At 44.8% G+C, this 16656-nt stretch overlaps 1 protein-coding gene across 1 annotated transcript; it reads left to right on the top strand.

Annotated features, from left to right (window-relative positions):
- Positions 1 to 8179: 8179 nt before the first annotated feature.
- LOC106000946 (bile salt sulfotransferase-like) lies at positions 8180 to 15506 on the top strand. Its single transcript, XM_013036160.1, has 6 exons — positions 8180 to 8349; positions 10153 to 10364; positions 11777 to 11903; positions 12389 to 12483; positions 13536 to 13713; positions 15306 to 15506. The coding sequence occupies exons 1-6, from the start codon at positions 8217 to 8219 to the stop codon at positions 15416 to 15418; spliced, it is 858 nt and encodes a 285-aa protein (XP_012891614.1). The 5' UTR covers positions 8180 to 8216; the 3' UTR covers positions 15419 to 15506.
- The last annotated feature ends 1150 nt before the right edge of the window (positions 15507 to 16656 follow it).

Genomic DNA, 16656 nt, shown 5'->3' with positions numbered 1-16656 from the left:
GTAGTCCTGAAGCTGAGGCCACACTGCAATTGCATTCAGCAATTCAACTTGGCCTGAGGTTCGTGCTCGATAGGTAAGAGTCTTCAGACCCAAGATGTGGACCCGTACAGATGGGCCCTCACAGAGGAACTGGATGCCAGGGTTTCAAATACCACCGGTAATCTCATCTAGAACTTACAAACATGCTTTATACAGAACAACTTGCCCACCCATTCTTTGAACTTTATTCCATCCAAAGTAAATAAATGAGCCAGGCTCCCGCCTGTCATCCTACCTACTCAGGAGGCTGAGATCTAAGATTGTGGTTCAAAGCCAGCTGAGGTGGGCAAGGCCACCAGACGTTTATCTCCAATAAGCCAACAGAAAAAATATAAGTTGAACTGTGGCTCAAGTGGTAGTGTTACCAGCCTGGATCCAAACAACATAGCGATGAACAATGCCCAGCTACAACACAGCACCAAGAAAAATGAATGAATGAATAAAAGGAAAGAGAAGTTCCAATGTAATGCCACAAAACACAGAATCAGACTCTGGCATCCAAATGCCAAGTCATCTTGCTGTGACCACCAGCTCAAGGACAGTTCAGGGTCATTGCATCTGGGATCTAGAGCGCTGGCTTGGAAGGCAGGTTTAGTGAATACACAGCTATTGGCTCCCCATGCCTGACAATGAGTGGATGAGTCTGGGAGTTTGTTCTCAGAGGAGAGATCCTGTTTTGTGTCCAGCAATCACTTTCTGGGTGCAACTCCAGCTTGGATTCAATGCTTCCTGGCTCCAGAGGTGAGCACTTTTTCCTGATCCATGGTCACTCATGGCCAAGACCCTGTGGCTCCTCTACATTGTCTGCCACACATGTGGCTCTACCCAGATATGTTTTTCCACTAGCCTGTTGATGCTTTCTACAGAAAGGCTTAGAAACCTCTCCGTGGTCCATACATATTCCATAGATATCATGTGATGCATTTTCCTTCCTTTCCTTTATTCCAATTCAAGTGATTGTTTCATGGAAACTTTTGTTTTTTAGGTAGGTCCTGGGGCTTGAACTCTGGACCTGGGCACTGTCCCTCAGCTCTTCAGCTCAAGGCTAGTGCTCTACCACTTGAACTACAGCACCACTTCCAGTTTTCTGGTGGTTCATTGGAGATAAGAGTCTCGCAGAATTTCCTGTCTGGGATGGCTTTGAACCACAATCCTCAGATCTCAGCCTCCTGAGTAGCTAGGATTACAGGCGTGAGCCACCAGAGCCTGGTTATTTCATGGGAACTTTAAAATACACTTAAAAATGAGTGTACTGCCCAATGTTAGTGGCTCATGCCTGTCATCCCAGTTATTCCAGAGGAGATCTGAGGATCATGGTTTAAAGACTCCACCCTGAACTCGGGGCCTGGGTGCTATCCCTAAGCTCATATTTAACTTTTTCCTCAAGGCTGGTACTCTACCACTAGAGCCACAGCTCCACATCCAGCCTTTTGTTGCTTTATTGGAGAGTAGAGTCTCATGGACTTTCCTGCTCAGAACTGACTTCAAACCTCCATCTTCCAATCTCATCCATTTAATTAGCTAGGAGGGTAAGTACAAGACACCAGCACCCAGCTGTCTTTCTTTCTGTATTAGATATTTTTATTTCTTCATCTCAGAATGGCTTTTTGATTCCATTGACCATTGAATAATTGTCTGTACAATGGTAAGCTCTTATTCCATTCTGGATGATTGCCTTGCATCCCCTGAACAGCTGAAGATATGAACAGAAAAGAGGTGCTGGAGATATGGCTGTATAGGCAAGCCAAGAAAGTAGAAGGCCCTGAGTTCAAATCCCAGTACTGCCTCCCACAGAAATAAATAATTAAACAGTTACTCCTTCAATGTTTAGCATGCACTAAATAAAAAAAGCATTAGACTTTATCTCAAAGGTGTTCATGAGTGCTAGATATAGAACTTTAAAAATATTGAGAAAACTAAAATACCAGAATAAAAAACTTTTCCACATATGTAGGGACAGAGAAAGCCAGCATGTCTTCATATGCCAGCTTCCAATGTAGCTACACGATTAAACACAGCCTCAGTGAAAACCACCTTGTCCGAGTTGGCATGTGCACACGGGCTAATAGACTGAAACGTTAGTTCTAAAATGTATGTGGAGGGGTGACATCGATCAAGATGCCTCCTAGTAAATGGGCAGCTTGGCATTGAATCCTTTGGTACAGCTGCTGTGGGTTTGAACTCAGGATCAAGATGCCATCCCTGAGCTCTTTTCTGCTCAAGGCTAGCTCTCTACCACTTTGAGCCCCAACAACACCTCCAGCTTGCTGGGGGTTAATGGGAGATTGGAGTCCCACAGCCTTTCTTGCCTAGGCTGGTTTGGAACTGTGATTTTCAGATCTTAACCATTTGCAGCTATGAGCCACCTCGTCAAATTTTAAAGATCATTTATTAAAAAAAACCTAAATCAATTAATCACATGGAAACCAAATTTTAAATTTAAAAAGGAAAAACTGACATGAAAATAAGTCATTTCTACCCAACTAAGGATATGGTTACTAAACTAGAAAGACAGCCAACCAACTGGGAAAAGATCTTTTCCAAGAATACGTCAGGGAATGGCCTAATAGCCAATAACATACAACGAGCTCAAGACAATTAAGGAGAAACTACTCAGAAGAGGTAAGAAGAGTAAAGAAGCACATGCGGAAATGCTCAGCATCCCTGTCCTGAAAGAACATGGGAATCAAAACCATCCTGAGATGCCATCTCATGCTAGTTAGACTGGCCAATATTTTGAATTCTAACAACTAATGTTGGCAGGGATATGGGGGAAAGAAACCCTCCGGCACTGCCAGTGGGAATGTAAACTAGTACAACCACTCTGGAGAGCAGTGTGGAGATTCCTCAAAAACTAAACATAGATCTTCCTTCTGACCCAGCCATACCACTCCCAGACAGGCACTCTGAGAATCATAAGCCAGGATATGACAAGGATCCCTGCTCATCCATGGTCATCACCGCACCAATCACAATAGGCAAGAGAGAGAAACAGCCCAGATGCCCCACATAGATGCGATAGCTATGTACAATTTTACCCAGCCGTTAGAAAGAAGAAAATTATGTAACTTGCAGGGAAATGGATGGGACCACAACAAATCATGTTGAGTGAGGGAAGCCAAGATCAGGGAGACAAATGACACATGATCTCCTTGGTATGCAGAAGTTAGATAAAAAACATCAGGAATATGTCAGTTTGCACAGTATTCTAGATACTCCTGTACAGTGAGATCAAAAGAGCTGTAGGAGAGAATCACAAAGCCCCTCTTCATATGCTCAAGTGGTAGAGCACTAGCCTTGAGCTGAAGAGCTGAGGGACAGTGCCCAGGCCCAGAGTTCAAGTCACATGACCTACCAAAAAAACAAAAGTTCCCATGAAACCATCACTTGAATTGGAAAAAGGAAAGGAAGGAAAATGCATCACATGATGTCTGTGGAATATGTAAAGTCCACAGAGAAGTTTCTAAGCCTTTCTGTAGAAAGCATCAAAAGGTAACTGGAAAAATACATCTGGGTAGAGCCACATGGTGGCAGACAATGTAGAAGAGCCGCAGGGTCTTGGCTCTGAGTGACCATATCTCAGGAAAAAGTATCCACCCCTGAGCCAGGAATCATTGAATCCATGCTGGAGTTGCACCCAGAAAGTGATTGCTGGACACAAAATAGGACCTCTCCTCTGAGAACAAACTCCCAGACTCATTCACTCATTGACAGGCATGGGGAGCCAATAGCTGTGTATTCACTAAACCTGCCTTCAAAGCCAGCGCTCTAGATCCCAGATGCAATGACCTTGAACTGTCCTTGAGCTGGTGGTCACAGCAAGATGAATTGGCATTTGGACGCGAGTCTGATTCTGTGTTTTGTGGCATTACATTGGAACTTCTCTTTCCTTTTATTCATTCATTCATTTTTCTTGGTGCTGGGCATTGTTCATCGCTATGTTGTTTGGATCCAGGCTGGTAACACTACCACTTAAGCCACAGTTCAACTTATATTTTTTCTTTAGTTTATTGGAGATAAACATCTGGTGGCCTTGCCCACCTCAGCTGGCTTTGAACCACAATCTTAGATCTCAGCCTCCTGAGTAGCTAGGATGACAGGCGGGAGCCTGGCTCATTTATTTACTTTGGATGGAATAAAGTTCAAAGAACAGGTGGGCAAGTTGTTCTGTATAAAGCATGTTTGTATGTTCTAGATGAGTTTAATGGTGGTTTTTGAAACTCTGGCATCCAGTTCCTCTGTGAGGGCCCATCTATACGGGTCCACATCTTGGGTCTGAAGACTTTAACCTATTGAACAGGAACCTCAGGCCAAGGTAAACTGCTGAAGGCAAATGCAGTTTGGCAGATATTCAGCTTTGAACAAAAAGCTAAGGCACAGTGCCCATGCCCTGAGTTCAAGCTTCAAAACTCACACAAACACACAGACACACAGACACAGACACACACACACACACACCACAAACCCAGCATTGTCTGAACAGTTATTGGGCACTGAGTGTCCAGACCCGCAGGACTTCAACGAGGGCAATGAACCTAAGCGAGAAGGAATGAAGGGACAAGAGACGCGAAGAAGGACAGCAAGACAAGGATTCTGATCAAGCTGCCAAATTTTATTTTTCACACAGGGGTATTTATATGCTTAGAATAAGGAAGCTTTTTCATTGGGAGTAGAGGCTGCAGGATGCTTGCAATGTGAAAAGGTGGTCAATAGCAGCTACCTGGTCTTTGTTTGGGGCAGGATGAAAGGACCGGATTCTGTAAATAGCCTCGAGAGATGGTCCAGTGAGATAGTCAAGCTTATCATGCAGCGGGACTCCCTGCAGGACTCCCAACAACTGAGCACTGATCTAGGCCTTGGAAGTGAAGAATGACTTAGGGAAAAGTTGGATGGCAAGGTGGAAGAGAGGAGGCTGGTCCCCTCCTTCATGTCTTGTATTATTTTAGATCCATGATTAATCTCGATCCACAGGGTTCGATTCCAGATGGGCACAGACCGGATTCACTCTGGCTCCCCCTGGCTGTGAATGAGACACAGGATCTCAATCATCCAGTTGGTTCCTGGAGACAGAAGGAAAGTGAATGTCACTCATTTCTATCTGAATTATGTAAAAACCATGGTGGTAAAATATACATAACATAAACCTTACCCATAGACTCTGTGGCTGGCATGCAATCTTTGGTCACTCAACTTTAGTGTGTTTGTGTGTGTGTGTGTGTGTGTGTGTCCCAATTTTGTGTTTTCTTCACTGGTAATCAGCATAATATCCCATTTATTCCCTACAACCTATTCTGACTATACAGCTCTTTCTCTGTGGATATTGGGGGTTACTCTTCCTCTTGGTTGTTCCTGAAATCCCTTCAGTTCATCCTCCTGTCTCATTTCCTTTACTCGGTGCTCGGTGTGTGTGCTGGGTGCTCGCCTCCTGCTGCCATCCCAGGCCTGAGTCACACACAATCCCCTGGAATATGGCCTGTTCTGCCAGGTTCTTGTGTTTATTGTAAGCTTTCCAGTTGCCAATGACTGCCGACATTTTTTTTGTGCCAGGCCTGGAGCTTGAACTCAGGGCCTGGGGACTTTAATTTTTTTAAAAAAGAACCAAAACCAAATGTATTCAATAGTTAGGAAATGTTAACACCCTCCACCCCTTCCCCATACAGCAGTGGAGATATGGCTCAAGTGGTCGTGTGCCAGCTGGATACTCAAGCCAAGCAAGTACAAGGCCCTGAGTTCAAATCCCAATACTGCCTCCTACCAAATTAATAATCGAAAAGTTACATCCTCACTTGAACTTATAGGCACAGGCAGGAACTTCCTGAACAGAGTCCCAGTGTCACAACAAATTGAAGAGAGATTGGACAAATGGGACGGCCTTAAAATAAAAAGGTTTTGCACAGCTACAACTATAGCAACCAAGCTAGAAAGACAACCAACTAATTGGGAAAAAATATTTAAGAGCAATTTATCAGACAAGGGTTTAATATCCAGGATACACAAGGAACTCAAGAAACTAATCCCTCCCAAACGTAAAAAACCAATTACTAAATGGGCAAGGGAACTAAAGAGAGACTTCTCAGATGAAGAAATAAAAATGGCAAAGAAACACATGAGGAAATGTTCACCGTCCCTGGTTGTAAAGGAAATGCAAATAAAGACAACTCTGAGATACCACCTTACCCCAGTCAGAATGTCCCATATCCACAAGTCAGCCAACAACAAATACTGGAGGGGATCCGGAGAAAGAGGAACCCTATTACACTGCTGGTGGGAATATACACTTACACAACCACTTTGGAAAGCATTCTGGAGGGTCCTCAGAAAGCTAACTATTGACCTCCCTTATGACCCAGTCATACCACTTCTAGGCATCTATCCTGAACAACAGGAAACAGTATACAAGGACATATGTACCTCCACGTTTATTGCAACACTGTTCACAATAGCTAGGATATGGAAACAACCCAGATGTCCCACCACAGATGAATAGACCCAAAAATTGTGGTATCTATACACAATGGAATGTTATGCAGCCATTAGAAATGAGAAAATAATGGCATTTGCAAGTAAATGGATGGAGCTAGAAGAAATCATGTTGAGTGAGGTAAGCTAAGAGCAAAGAGACAAAGGGCACATGATCTCCCTGATAAGTAGATGATAAATCCAACATGTTAGGTGATATGACAAAGTTAATAAGACTTAAGAAATAAAGGACTTCCACTCATCTGATTGAATCACTACTAAATAATCCCATGCTGCTGATCACATATATGGTATACATGTGCACACTGGAGGGAAACCAGGAGGACAACATAGAACTAGAAGGAATCAGAGAAAAACATACAACAGAGGGACCTTTCAGCTGCAATGGTCATTGACCAAAATAAACTAAGCAACACAATGGCAGCGATGGGAGGGAGGGAACAAGCAGGAGAGAGGGAACAGCTGACGCTATGCAAAATAAAAGAAATGTACATATCACCCAATGTGGAAGAAATAACTGTATCGCAAAGCACATAGTACTCATAAATGTTATAGAGTTTAAGACTAAGAACTGTGTTTGGAGGCTGGAGGTCTGGGGAATCAAGGTTTGAAGCCAGCCCAGTGAATATAAACCAGAAGACTGGTATCTCAAATGAACCAAGACAACTGTCAGAAGTGGAGCTGTGGCTAAAGTGGTAGAGCACCAGCCTTGAGTGCAAAGCCATAGTCCTGAGTTCAAGCTCCAGAACTGGGGGGAAATATATATAAACACCAGAGTGAGATTGTGTGGCTTCAGAGTCATGTGACCTGGTGTCTGTGGCCTGACACAATGCTGTGCAGTGAATAAACACCTGGTGCTCATGGCTCAGTCAGACCAGGAGCCTTTGTCCTCTAGACAGAGGTCCCTACTGCCCTGCCTGCCCACACCTGGCACAATGCACACAGTTGCCTGGGGGTAATGCTACCTAGATTTGTTTGCTTCTGACCCTCACAGGAATGGACTCGTGTGGTGTGAACACACAGACACACGCAGGTACAAACTCACACATGCATTTTGGTACATGCACAGAGCACACACCATCCCAGTGATGTTACAGAAGTATTTGGTGTTGCTCAAACCTACAAGGTCAGCACAAAGAAAGGAAGTCTGAGAAACTCTGTCTGTCCTCAGGAGCCTGAGGAGACACGGAGATCCATGACACCAGAGATCATGGTTGAGATCCTATAGCCGAGAGAGATCCTGGGGGAAACAGGAAGTCACAAGAAAAAATGCACTGAGTGTTCTTAGCAATGAGTTTTGGGTGATGTTAGTGAATGGGACTTAGGACGTTGGGCCAGAAGTCCCGCCGCCCTCTGTGCAATTGTAGTGATATCTATATCTATTCCCAAAAGAAAAGATTTGTCACTTTCAGACAAAAACAATAATTTTCCCCCAAGCTTGCTTCCTTCTTCTTCCTTATCTAATTCAGGTTCCCTGCTGTGAACTGAAAATCCTGCCCCTGAATGATTTTACATTTCAAAATCCCCTGGTGACATTCACACTGTGTTTGCTTTTACCATCAACTTAGTTTTGCAATGAAACAACAAGTTAATGATTAACTTTATCACCCAGAATGACAACCCAGAGGCTACCACCACCTGTCCAAGTCCAAGTGGAAGTGGTCTGTGATCTATAACCAGGCACACAGGACTCCACCATGGCTCAGGACTACATGTGGTACCAGGGCATTCCTTTTCCTTCCAAGTTGTACACCCCTGAATCCATAAAAATAGCCCAGGAGCTGGTGCTGAAGGATGAGGACATCATCACAGTGACCTACCCCAAATCAGGTGAGCAGATGGGGCTGCGGCTCTGTGGGAAAGGCCAGGCCTGTGCCTCCCTCCCTCCAGCCTCCTGCGTGGGGCCATGTGTAGCTCATTTGTTTCTTTCCCTGCATGGACCAGGATCTTACCAGCACACTTCACAGGGATTGATATGTGCATGGTGGGCTGGTGAAGGTACTGGAGCAATGTGGTAGAGTTGATCCTATGGCAGAATCAGGCATTTTGACTGTCTGTGGGGCCAAGGGTGAATGATGGAGGGTGAACTCTGCTGAGCTCAGAGAAGAATCACATCCAGTTCTTTTTCCCTTTTAAATATTATCCTTTGCTTTATTTTTATTTATTTATTTTGGGTCCGGTCCTGGGGCTTGAACTCTGGGCCTGGGCGCTGTCCCTCAGCTCTTCAGCTGAAGGCTAGAGCTCTACCACTGAGCCACCTTCCCAGACCCTTATCCATTGTTTTAATGTAATTAATTTATTTAGGTTTATAAAAATGATTTTTCAAGCAGTCTGATGGTGGTTCCTGTCTATAATCCTACTCAGGAGACTGAGGATCTTGGTTCAAAGCCATCTTGGGCAAGAAAGGCCCTGAGATTCTTCTCTCCAATAACCAAATGCAGCTGCGGTTCAAAGTGGTAGAGCACTAGCCTTGAGCAAAGAGCTCAGGGACAGTGTTCAGGCCCCAAGTTCAAGCCCCATGATGGACAAAAAAAAAAATCCTAAAAGATGTTTGAGCAGGTGTACCAACAGATTTCAGTGCCACACTGCCCATTTACCAAATGAGGCATCTTGATCAATATCAAGGCCTCTGCATACATTTTCAGACGAGTGTTTCACACACAGCATGTGTGCATGTGCCAACTACAGCCAGGTGTTGTTAATTGGGGTGATATTAAATAATGGAGCTAAATTGGAGGCTGGCATATGAGATATGCTGGCTTTCTCAGTCCATGCATAGGGGGAAAAGCTTTTTATACTGGTATTTTATTTTATCAATAATAAAAAAATTCTACATCAAGAACTCATTGACATCTTTTCCCTCTGTCCCCCCAGTTCTGGGGCTTGAGCTCAGGGCCTGGACACTGTCCCTAAGCTTCTTTTGCTCAAGGTAACACTCTAAAACTTGAGCCACAATGTCATGGACATCTTTTAGGTATATTGTAACATTTTTCATTTAGTATATGCCAAACACTTTTGATTTTTGTAAAGTTTTTGTGGTGGGTGCAGTACGGGGATTTGAACTCAGGGCCTTGTACTTGCTCAGCTTGCTTATTTAGCTGGCACTCTACTCCTTGAGCCATATCTCCAGCACCTCTTCCCGTTGTTATATTTTCATCATTATTAATAAGGTGTTGTACAGAAGGCTTCCCATTTCATAGGTAAGGTACACAGTACATTTGGCTTTTTAGCACGTGTCCAGGCCCTGAGTTCAATAAGAAGAATATTCATTGTGGGCAGTAGTTGGGAACTGGCAGAACAGGCTGTAATGGGGGAAGGGGTCCTCGAGGGGAGGAGCACCAGACACTGGGATGGGGAGGAGCCAGCATAGAGCACTCACTGCAAGGAAAATGCACTGAGAATCAGGAGCCAGGAGCAGGCCAGGGCAGGAGTTCAAGCCCTAGGAGTGGCACATGTGGATGTACATGTGCGCGCACGCACACACACACACACGAATATGGACATTACATGATAAAAGATTGTATGCCAGACAAAGTCTATATCAGTAAGGTTTGTGTTATGTATCTTTTACCATCATGGTCTTTATACAATTCAGATAGAAATGAGTGACCTTCATTTTCCTTCTGTCTCCAGGAACCAACTGGATGATTGAGATCCTGTGTCTCATTCACAGCAAGGGGAATCCCGAGTGGATCCGCTCTGTGCCTATCTGGGATCGCTCCCCATGGATCGAGACTAAACGTGGATTCCAAACCATAAAAGAAAGGAAGGAGGGTCCCCCCCTCATCGCCTCCCACCTCCCCATCCAACTCTTCCCCAAGTCTTTCTTCAATTCCAAGGCCAAGGTCAGGGCTCAGTGCTGAATAACTGCTACATCAATGCTTCTTTTTTTTTGTGCCTGTGCTGGGGCTTGAACTCAGGGCCTGGACCCTGTTCCTGAGCATTTCTGCTCAAGGTTAGAGCTCTGCCACTTGAGCTCAGCTTCTTGGTCTTTGTTGGGTATTTGGAGCCTAAATGTCTGGCAGAATATCCTGCTTGGCTTAGCTTTGAACTGAAATACTCAGATCTCAGCCTCCTGAGTAGCTAGCTTGACAGTTATGAGCCACGTTTCCAGGCTCAACTGATGCTCTTGAATCTTGAATTCTCAAACATATAGACCTGGAGATGAGGCCAAGCTGTATTGGCCTTTAACAGTTTTCCATGGCCCTGAAGTTGTGCTCATCTGCTGAGAGTCCTTAGACCCAAGATACAGACCAATGCAGATGGGACTCACAGATGACCTGGGTGCCAGAATCTTCAAAACCACCATTTAAGCTCAATCAGAACTCACAAATCTCCTTTATACACAACTGCTTGCCTGTCTGTTCTTTGAGCTTCATTCCATCAAAAGTGAATATGTGCCAGACACCAGTGGCTCATGCCTGTCATCCTAGCTACTCAGGAGGCTGAGATCTGAGGATCACGTTTCAAAGCCAGCCCAGGCAGGAAAGTCTGTGAAACTCTTATCTCCAATAAACCACCAGAAAACCGGAAATGGCACTGTAACTCATGTTGTAGAGTACTAGCCTTGAGCTGATGAGATGAAAGACAGCACCCAGGCTCAGAGTTCAAGCCCTACGACCAGAAAAAATAAACTGAATATGTTACCTGTGTACCATTGCTCACACCTGTAATCCTGACTACCTGCTTAGGAGGTTGAGATCTGAGGGTTGTAGTTCGAAGTCAGCTCAGGTGTGATATTCTATGAGACTCCAATTAACCACAAGAAAACCAGAAGTGCAGCGGTGGCTCCAAGTGGTAGAGTGAGCAAAAGAAGCTCAGGGACAGCACCCAGGACCAGAGTTAAATCCCCATGATCAACCAAGAACAAAAGAAAATGTGGCTAATAGCGGTCGCCCTAGTTACTTAGGAGGAGGATGTCTGAGGATTGGAGTTCAAATCCAACCTGGGCAGAAAAGTTCGAAAAACTCTTATCTCCAAGGAATACCACCACCCTGGCAATGGAGTTATAGCTCCATTGATAGAGTGCCAGCTTTGAGAGAACAAGCCCAGAGACAGTGCCCAGTCCATGAGTTCAAGCCTGAGGACAGGCATGAACAACAAAATTAATTAGAGTTCTAATTAAGACAATAAGCAGATAGATGGCTTATCCTTTGATATGGATCCTATCATATAGAACAAGGATATGGAGAGATCAAAGCTTTGAATGTGGGAAAGATGGTAATGATTTTTTAGTTTTTGCCTTTCTCCCTTTAAGGTGATCTACGTCATCAGAAATCCAAAGGATGTCCTTGTGTCTGGCTATTATTTCTTGGCTCGAACAACGTTCTTGAAGAATCCACAGTCTCTGCAGCAGTATTATGAGTGGTTCATTGAAGGCAACGGTGAGGGCTTGTGAAGTGAAGGGATATAAACAGTGTATGTGTATGTCTGTGTGTGTGTGTGTGTGTGTGTGTGTGTGTGTTTGTCTGTGTGTGCACCAGCTCGTGTGTGCTGGTCTGTGGCATGAACTCTGGCCCTGGGCACTTTTCCTTATTTTTTCACTCAAGGCTAGGGTTCTATTGCTGGTGACCCTCAGCTCCACTTCCATCTTTTTAGTGATTAATTGGGTATAAGCTTGTCAAGGACTTCCTTTCCTTGACTGCCTTAAAACAGAGCTTCAGATCTCAGCCTCCTGAGTAGCTCCAATGACAGGCGTAAGCTACCGGTGCCCAGCTAAATATGATATTTTAATTGGTAAATATGCACAAGATTTTTGCCAGTTATACCTGGGAGAAGCTGACAGAGACAAGGGGAAACGTGTGAAGAACATAGACCACATCTGGACGTCCAGGAGTTGATTATTTGCCTCTGGTTACCCACCCTGCAGTACAGTTCGGATCATGGTTTGAACATGTCCAGGGCTGGATGTCCATGAGGGAGAGGGAGAACATGCTGGTGCTCAGTTACGAGGAGCTCAAGAAGGTAATGATCCAGTTTCCCTGCACCCCACCCCACTGCCCCCTCACACTGACACATCTCTCCTTCTTCCTAGACCCCATTCCACTGGTCACACTACACAATACCAGCTACTCCGGAAGATGGGATCTGTGGATTACAGTTCAAAGCCAGGCTGGGCAGGAAAGTCCATGAGACTCTTATTTCCAATGAACCACCAAAGAGCCATAGTGGAGCTGTGGCTCAAGTGGTAGAGCTAGCCTTGAGCACAAAGGCTCAAGATAGTATGCGCACACTGAGTTCAACCATACAACAGACACACACAACTCTCTCTCACACACAGCCATTAACAAAAATGTGTGTTGTTCAGAAATCATCTGTGGTTCACTGTAGTACCTGGTGTATTGATCTTCCTGTGGATAACTGTCAAATTATCACTTGATCACTGTCCAAATGCCTTGCTCTAGGTCTGGGACATCTCCAGCCTCTGTGCTCTGGTTGTTCTTGGATCAAATCCTTCCAGTCCTCCTTCCTATCCTGCTCTCATCCCTCCCTCCCTCCCTGTTCCAGAGCCTGCCTGCATCGAAAGGGAATCCTGACTTACGGGTCGAGGATGAGAAAAAAAAAGACACAAGACAAAAGATGGGGTTGGGAGGTTTGCAGATTTTTAGTTTCCTCCTATATATACAGTTAGAAGTCAAGAAGTAGCATAAGGTTACTATAGTTCAGAAAAACAAGTAAAGTTTAGGCTTAGTAAAAACAGAGTGCAAATTAACATGAAAAGGTAAACTGGTTAAATATAAAACAGACTCTACAGATATCCTAAAACAATCCAGGACACCTAGTGATTTTTAAGTAAGCCAGTTCTTTGTATGTGACTTAGAGCAAGCACAAGGGTTCAGATGACCTTTCCTGTTGAGCTGTACCAACGGCTCCCTACATCCCTGCTCCCAGCTCAACCTCTGACACAGGAGTCTGTCTTGGAGCTTGGCTGTCTGTCTCTTCTTGTCCTCCCTCCAAAGCTCCCTCGTTCTGAGAGCCGCTCTGTGTTCTCCTTGTCCTGCTTTTCCTTCTTGCAGGACACGAGGAGCACTGTGGAGAAGATCTGTCAGTTCCTGGGGAAGAAGTTGAACCCCGAAGAGCTGGAATTGGTCTTGGAGAACAGCTCCTTCCAGGCCATGAAGGAAAACACAATGTCCAATTTCAGCCTGCTGAGAGGGATTCACTTTTCTCCTGGATTCTTAATTACCAGGAAAGGTGTGGAATCGCTCACTGTGGCTTAAACATCTGTCAGAGATCTGGAAGGGAATTCTTGACACATTATTGTTTCATGAGTATGGTTTTATAGTATGTTTTTTTTATTGTGTGTTAGTCCTAGGGCTTGAAATCAGTGCTTGGGTAGTGTTTAATTTTTTTTTTTTTAATTTTGAAGGCTGGTGCTATGGCACTTGAGCCATACTCCATTTCTGGCTTTTGCATGGTTCCTTGGAGATAGAATCTCACAGTCTTCCCTTCAAACCTGACCCTCCAATCTCAACCTTTTGAGATGCCAGGATAACAGGTGTAAGCCACCAGGACCCAGTGGGCTTTATGTATTTATTAGTAATTTTATTTCTTCATATCAGAATAGCTTTTTTTCATTCCATTACTATATTGAAACCTTCTGTTTCTGCTAGGCCTGTGTTTCTTAACTTTGGTGTCTTCACTCTTGCCTGTGTTTTTGTTTAGCTTTATTGTGCTCCATTTGCACTTCTGTTTTCCTGTTTGGCCATTGCCTGTTCTAATGCATCTCCCTGATCTCGGAATCCTCGTGTTTCTTTTCTTTTTCTTTTTTTCTTTTCTCTTTTTTCCTTCCTTCCTTCCTTCCTTCTTTCCTTCCTTCCTTCTTTCCTCCATCCATCTTTGTTTTTTCTTTCTTTCTTTCTTTCTTTCTTTCTTTCTTTTCCTTTTTTGCCAGTCCTGGGGCTTGCACTCATGGCCTGAGCACTGTCCCTCAGCTTCTTTTTCTCCTTATTTTTTTTTCTTAAGGCTAGCACTCTACCACTTGAGCTTTTTCTGTGTATGTGGTACTGAGGAATCAAACCCTGGGCTGTATGCATGCTAGGCAAGCATCTACCACTAAGCCTCATTCCCAGTATGTTTCCGCCCCCCTCCTCTCCGTGTTCTGTCTTGTTTGGTTCTCTCTATGGAGGCATTTTCCTCATTGCTTTTAGGGCTGGACTACACCAAATCCATTATTGAATTCACTGACATTCTGGTGAATTTCTTGCTTGGCCTCCTGCCGATGGCTCACGCCTGATATCCCAGCTACTCAGGGAGTTGGAATCTGAGGATCATGGTCCAAAGCCCCACAGGCAGGAAAATTCTATGAGACTCTTCTCTGCAATTCACCAGCAAAAAGCCAGAAGTGGAGCTGTGACACAAATGGAAGAGTACCAGTCTTGAGGAAAAAAGCTCAGAGATAGCCTCCAGGCTCAGGAATGGCACACCCCCATGCACCTGTACACATGGGCATGTGGGCATGCATGCACACACACACGAATGTAAGGGAACACCACACCTACGCCACACACTGACACATGTGCATGCCACACATGGGTAGGCACACACCCTTACACACCCACATGTGTACACACATGTGCACACATGCAGGCACAGGCACACATGCATGAGTGTACACACACACACACACACAAACACACACACACACACAGGTCTTGACAATTCTCCCCTCTGGGCTCCAGGGTCCTCCACAGTTGCCCAGCAGGGATGGGACAGGGAGGGAGCCTTAAGCTGGGCCCTCTGTGTGCTGGCCCCCTCTGATTGCAGCGTTTCTCCCTGGCTTCCAGGCATAACAGGGGACTGGAAGAACCACTTCACCGTAGCCCAGGCTGAAGCCTTTGAGAAAATATTCCAGGAGAAGATGGCGGGACTTCCTGCCGAGCTGTTCCTATGGGACTAAGTCCAGACTTCTCCCTGTGTCTGTGGAGAAGAAGATTTGTGTCTCCTTGGGGTCAGGGCATAGACTGTCACTTCATTCTGATGGTTAGAATGTTCACGCTGTCCATTTGATTCCTTACTCAATACAAATCTCTATGGTGTCATCCTTGCATTTATAGCACCGCAGCTATTCGGAAATCTTTCAAAGCCAGTCACCAATGGTTACCTAAATTACTCAGAAGGCTGAGAAATGAGGACCCAGAGGCAAAGCCAACCAGTCAGGAAAGTCTGTGAGCCTGTTATCTTAAATGAATTAGCGTTTACGCGTATGCGTTCATACACAAACACACATCATTCCGCTGATGTTACTTTAAGTGTTTGTTGATTCACAAACTTGGCCAGGCTAGGACAAAGAAAGGAAGTCTGAGAAGCTCTCCCTGCCCCCAGGACCCTGAGAAGCTATGGAAATCCATGATACCAGGGTCATAGCTGAGAGTGGAGAGAGATCCTGGGGTCAACAGAGGAAATTGGAAGAAAAACGCATTGCGTGCTCTGGGCAATGAGTTCTGGGTGACATTAGCAGATTGGTCTTCGGGCCTTGAGTCAGAAGTCCATTCTCCCCCCCTTTGCAATCGTGATGTCCTCGCCAATTCTCAAAAATAAAAGAATTGTAAAATTAAAACCATTTAAAAAATGCTGCTCCCAAGCCTGCTTCCTTCTATTTCCTCTTTTAGTTCAGGTTCCCTGCCACAAATTGAGAATCAGATGAGCAGAGATTGCCCTTGAATCATTTCACAGTGGCCCAAAATAAACCACATTGCATTTTTCTTTATCATCACATGCATTTCATAACCAAATGGAACAAGTCAATGATTGGTCACCACCCAGTTTGAGAACCCAACTCTGCCACTCTCTCCACAATGACAGTGGCCTGGGAACAGAACCAGGCATGGAGGCTGTATCATGGAGTCTCAGCAGACTGACCTGCTTGGGAGCCGAGGGCAGGGATGGAATGCACCTCGTGTGTGTGTGTGTGTGTGTGTGTGTGTTTCATGGCTGAGACCTTGTGCTTGTACTTTGGCTCTGTTGTGCTAATGATGGATTTGGACCAACTTGGTGTGGAAGCACTCAGCTTGGGTTTTTTTTTTTGTGAGAATACTGTACAGAGAGGGTTACAATTACACGAGCAAGATAACGAGTACATTTCTTATCAAGCATTGTTGTCTCCTCATTGTTTCCCCATCAACTTGGGTTCTGTGA

The sequence above is a fragment of the Dipodomys ordii genome, unplaced genomic scaffold (genome assembly GCF_000151885.1).
Source record: "Dipodomys ordii isolate 6190 unplaced genomic scaffold, Dord_2.0 Scaffold250, whole genome shotgun sequence".
Taxonomy (NCBI): Eukaryota; Metazoa; Chordata; class Mammalia; order Rodentia; family Heteromyidae; genus Dipodomys; species Dipodomys ordii.
The sequence above is the reverse complement of the archived record's forward strand: the minus strand, read 5'-3'. Positions and strand labels throughout refer to the sequence as shown.

Excerpts from the sequence above, each read along its gene's own strand:
- LOC106000946 (XM_013036160.1), top strand. The coding sequence starts at position 8,217 with ATGGCTCAGGACTACATGTGGTACCAGGGCATTCCTTTTCCTTCCAAG. Across the intron at positions 8,350-10,152 it reads AGTGACCTACCCCAAATCAG|GAACCAACTGGATGATTGAG; the intron begins GTGAGCAGATGG and ends TTCTGTCTCCAG. Across the intron at positions 12,484-13,535 it reads GTTACGAGGAGCTCAAGAAG|GACACGAGGAGCACTGTGGA; the intron begins GTAATGATCCAG and ends TCCTTCTTGCAG.